Consider the following 2,979-nt stretch of genomic DNA (forward strand, 5'->3'; position numbering starts at 1 on the left):
CTGTCACTTTATTCATATTCTGGCAAAAAACAACACAAAAAACATATCGTGTCTGGGGAATTATTGACATCTGCTTGACCACATTGCTGCAGGCAGATGTTTAAAAGTTAGAGACCAGACTCTGCTTCTTTTTCTAATTCCTTTATAGTGCATTTTTAACATGCCTGGCGGGCTTGCTGAGACACCCTTGCTTTAACTCAGCCAAGAAAAAGAATTTCCTGGAAAAGCTCAATATCCCAAAAGAACTGCAGTCATTATTTTCCCTGTGCTTTTTTTAAAGCAGCAGGCTGCTCGGTTCCTCTCGTCTTCAAAAACTGAAACAACTGCACAAATGAGCAAGTGTGGGAAGAGACACAGCAGCACTAAATGCAGGGTGACATTCACACGGCCAGCAGGGATTGAAGAAAGTTAAGAGGAATATTTTAAAAACACTTTTTATTTACAAATAGGAAATGCTAAAAAGCATCCAGATACAGTAGTTAGTTATAGGCAAAAACATACAATCCATAATACAAATCCTTAATTTCTGAGACATTCACAGCAAAAGCCACTTACAGATGATAAATCACCCCAGCTCCAAAGTCATGTAACAACAGTGCATTCAAGTCAATTCGTAGCCATCACCTCCTAGACCTCTGCTCCCCCTCCCAGAAAAACATTTGGCAACAGCCATCTGCCTGCCCGACCACCTCTGTCGTCCGACATGTTAATTCAACTGCAACACCTTCCTTCTAATCACACTCACCAGCCCCTGGCCCCTTTCCTTCATTAGCACAGATTAGCAAAAGTGGAGACTGGGCTGCACAATCTTTCTTCTTTAAAACAAGTGCTAAGGAAACAGTACGACAGCAACAGAGCACAAAAAAACATGGAAAACACTCGGTACATTTTTCTTTCCCAGTGTGACCAGGCTGAAACTTCACTGCCAACAACTTATGACCTCCCTCTCATCTCACTCCTCCTGTCCAGAATTCAGCCCTGGTTGAATTCTTTACGGCAATTTACAGCATGTACTCTTTTTAAAAAAAAGGCAAGCCAGAAAAAAATAAGTCTTTGAAACACATTTACCTCTTTCAAAAATTTGTACAACGCAAGCGGCTGGAGGCACAGCCAGCTGGCCCCAGCGTTGTTTGTTGGGGGAACCCCTCATAGCCCAGGTATAAGCGCGTGGGCTTACCCCAATAACAGAACAAGTCCACACATTGGGTTTTCCAAGTGTTACAGCCCAGCGAACAGACTGGGTTTTCAGTTTTTCAAAGTCCCTTTCTCCCACAATGGGGGGAAGGTGATCTCAGTCCGGGAACCGCGTGCTTTTTTCTGCGCGCCGGCTCCGTGCACACAGTCTGTCGCCCCCAGGAGCGGGGCTCCCTACACCTTGGTGGCCAGAGACTGCACCTCGGACTTCTGGGTCTGCGCGCTGAGGGTGGACGACAGCGAGCTCATCTGGCCGTGCATGGCCTTCTTCAGGTTGAGCAGGCACAGGCACTGCGAGCGGAAGCGCAGGTCGAAGAAGGCGTAGAGGAAGGGGTTGAGGCAGCTGTTGACGTAGGCCAGGCAGGTGGTGTACGGGTGGGCGTGCAGCAGGACGCTCAGCAGGGCGCAGGTCTGGGGAAGCACCTTCAGGTAGATGAGGGCATCCAGGCTCTTCAGCACGTGGAAGGGGGTCCAGCAGAGGGCAAAGACCACCACCAGGGTGGTGATGATCTTGAGCAGCCGCTGCTTCTTCTGGTCCTCCTTGCGGAGGTTGTTGAAGTGGCGGGTGACGGTGCTGCCGATGAAGCAGTAGAAGACGGTCATGAGCAGGAAGGGCAGCAGGAAGCCCAGGATGGAGGAGGAGAGGCTCAGGCCCGCGATCCACAGGGACTCGTGCTCCCGGTTCAGGGTCACCAGACTGAAGTCCATGCCGCAGGAGGTCTTGTTGGCCTCGTCTCGCAGGGTGGTGCGGAACAGCAGCGTGGGCACAGCCAGGACCCCGGACAGCAGCCAGATGACGCCCAGCGAGGTGATCATGGTGGGCCGGGACCGCAGGTTGGTGCTGGACAGCGAGTGCACAATGGCCAGGTAGCGGTCAAAGCTCAGGCAGGTGAGGCAGAAGACGCTGGCGTACATGTTCACCAGCACCACGTAGCTGCTGATTTTGCACAGGGCCACCCCGAACAGCCAGTCGTAGCCCATGGCAGTGTACACTGCCCACAGGGGCAGGGTGATCACAAAGGTCAGGTCTGCCAGCGCCAGGTTGCCGATGTAAATGTCTGCCGCCCTGCGCTTGGATTTGGACTTCCACACCGTGAAGATCACCACTCCGTTCCCGGACAGCCCCAGGATGAAAATCAGCATGTACAGCACTGGGATGAGGGAGAAGGAGGGCTCCCACTCTGAGTAATCACACATGGTCTCGTTGTCCTCGTAGTAGTCATAATCCTCTTCCATTTCTGGGTAGAAATCCACGCCTTCAGCCTCAGCTCAAGTAAAGAAAAAAAATGCCCTCGGCTCCAGAGAGAGAGAGTGAGAGAGCGCAACCTCTGGAAACTCCAGTCAATATGTGTCCGCCTTGCGCTGTGGGCTGCTATTTAAACTCTGTGTCTTCCACTCCCCCCTTCCCTCTCAGGACAGGTCTAAAACGCCCCCTAATCGTGCCATCTATCACTTCTCCCCTCTCCCCCGCCCAGCCACACAGTCGCGGGGGAGAGATACATTATCTCTCCCACCCAGCCGGCGCGCAGTAGGGGCCGCTTGTGGTCTCCGCCCTGTGCGAGAAGCGGACGGTCATCGCACAAGCGCAAAACGAGAGACGGGCAACCTCAGCACGACAGATTTTAACTGAAAAAATCCACTTAAGAGATGCTGTTCAAAGGCCAATTAAAGACTCAGATATGACCCATTAGCTATCCCGTTTAATATTCGAGCACACGCGCGCTGATGTCAGACAGAATCGGTTCATATAAAAAGGTATCATGCCCGGATGCTTTATTAACTATC

General features: G+C 51.7%; 1 protein-coding gene across 1 annotated transcript; it reads right to left on the bottom strand.

Annotated features, from left to right (window-relative positions):
- Nucleotides 1–420: 420 nt before the first annotated feature.
- On the bottom strand, nucleotides 421–2,547 carry aplnra (apelin receptor a). The gene has a single exon (XM_088935877.1). It carries the CDS (start codon nucleotides 2,428–2,430, stop codon nucleotides 1,369–1,371), a length of 1,062 nt encoding a protein of 353 aa, XP_088792003.1. The 5' UTR covers nucleotides 2,431–2,547; the 3' UTR covers nucleotides 421–1,368.
- Between the last annotated feature and the right edge of the window lie 432 nt (nucleotides 2,548–2,979).

This window comes from Atractosteus spatula, chromosome 17, assembly GCF_055471065.1.
Source record: "Atractosteus spatula isolate fAtrSpa1 chromosome 17, fAtrSpa1.hap1, whole genome shotgun sequence".
In the NCBI taxonomy this organism is placed as follows: Eukaryota; Metazoa; Chordata; class Actinopteri; order Semionotiformes; family Lepisosteidae; genus Atractosteus; species Atractosteus spatula.

What these genes read in the sequence shown, in the direction of transcription:
- aplnra (XM_088935877.1), bottom strand. Translation starts at nt 2,430, where the DNA reads ATGGAAGAGGATTATGACTACTACGAGGACAACGAGACCATGTGTGAT.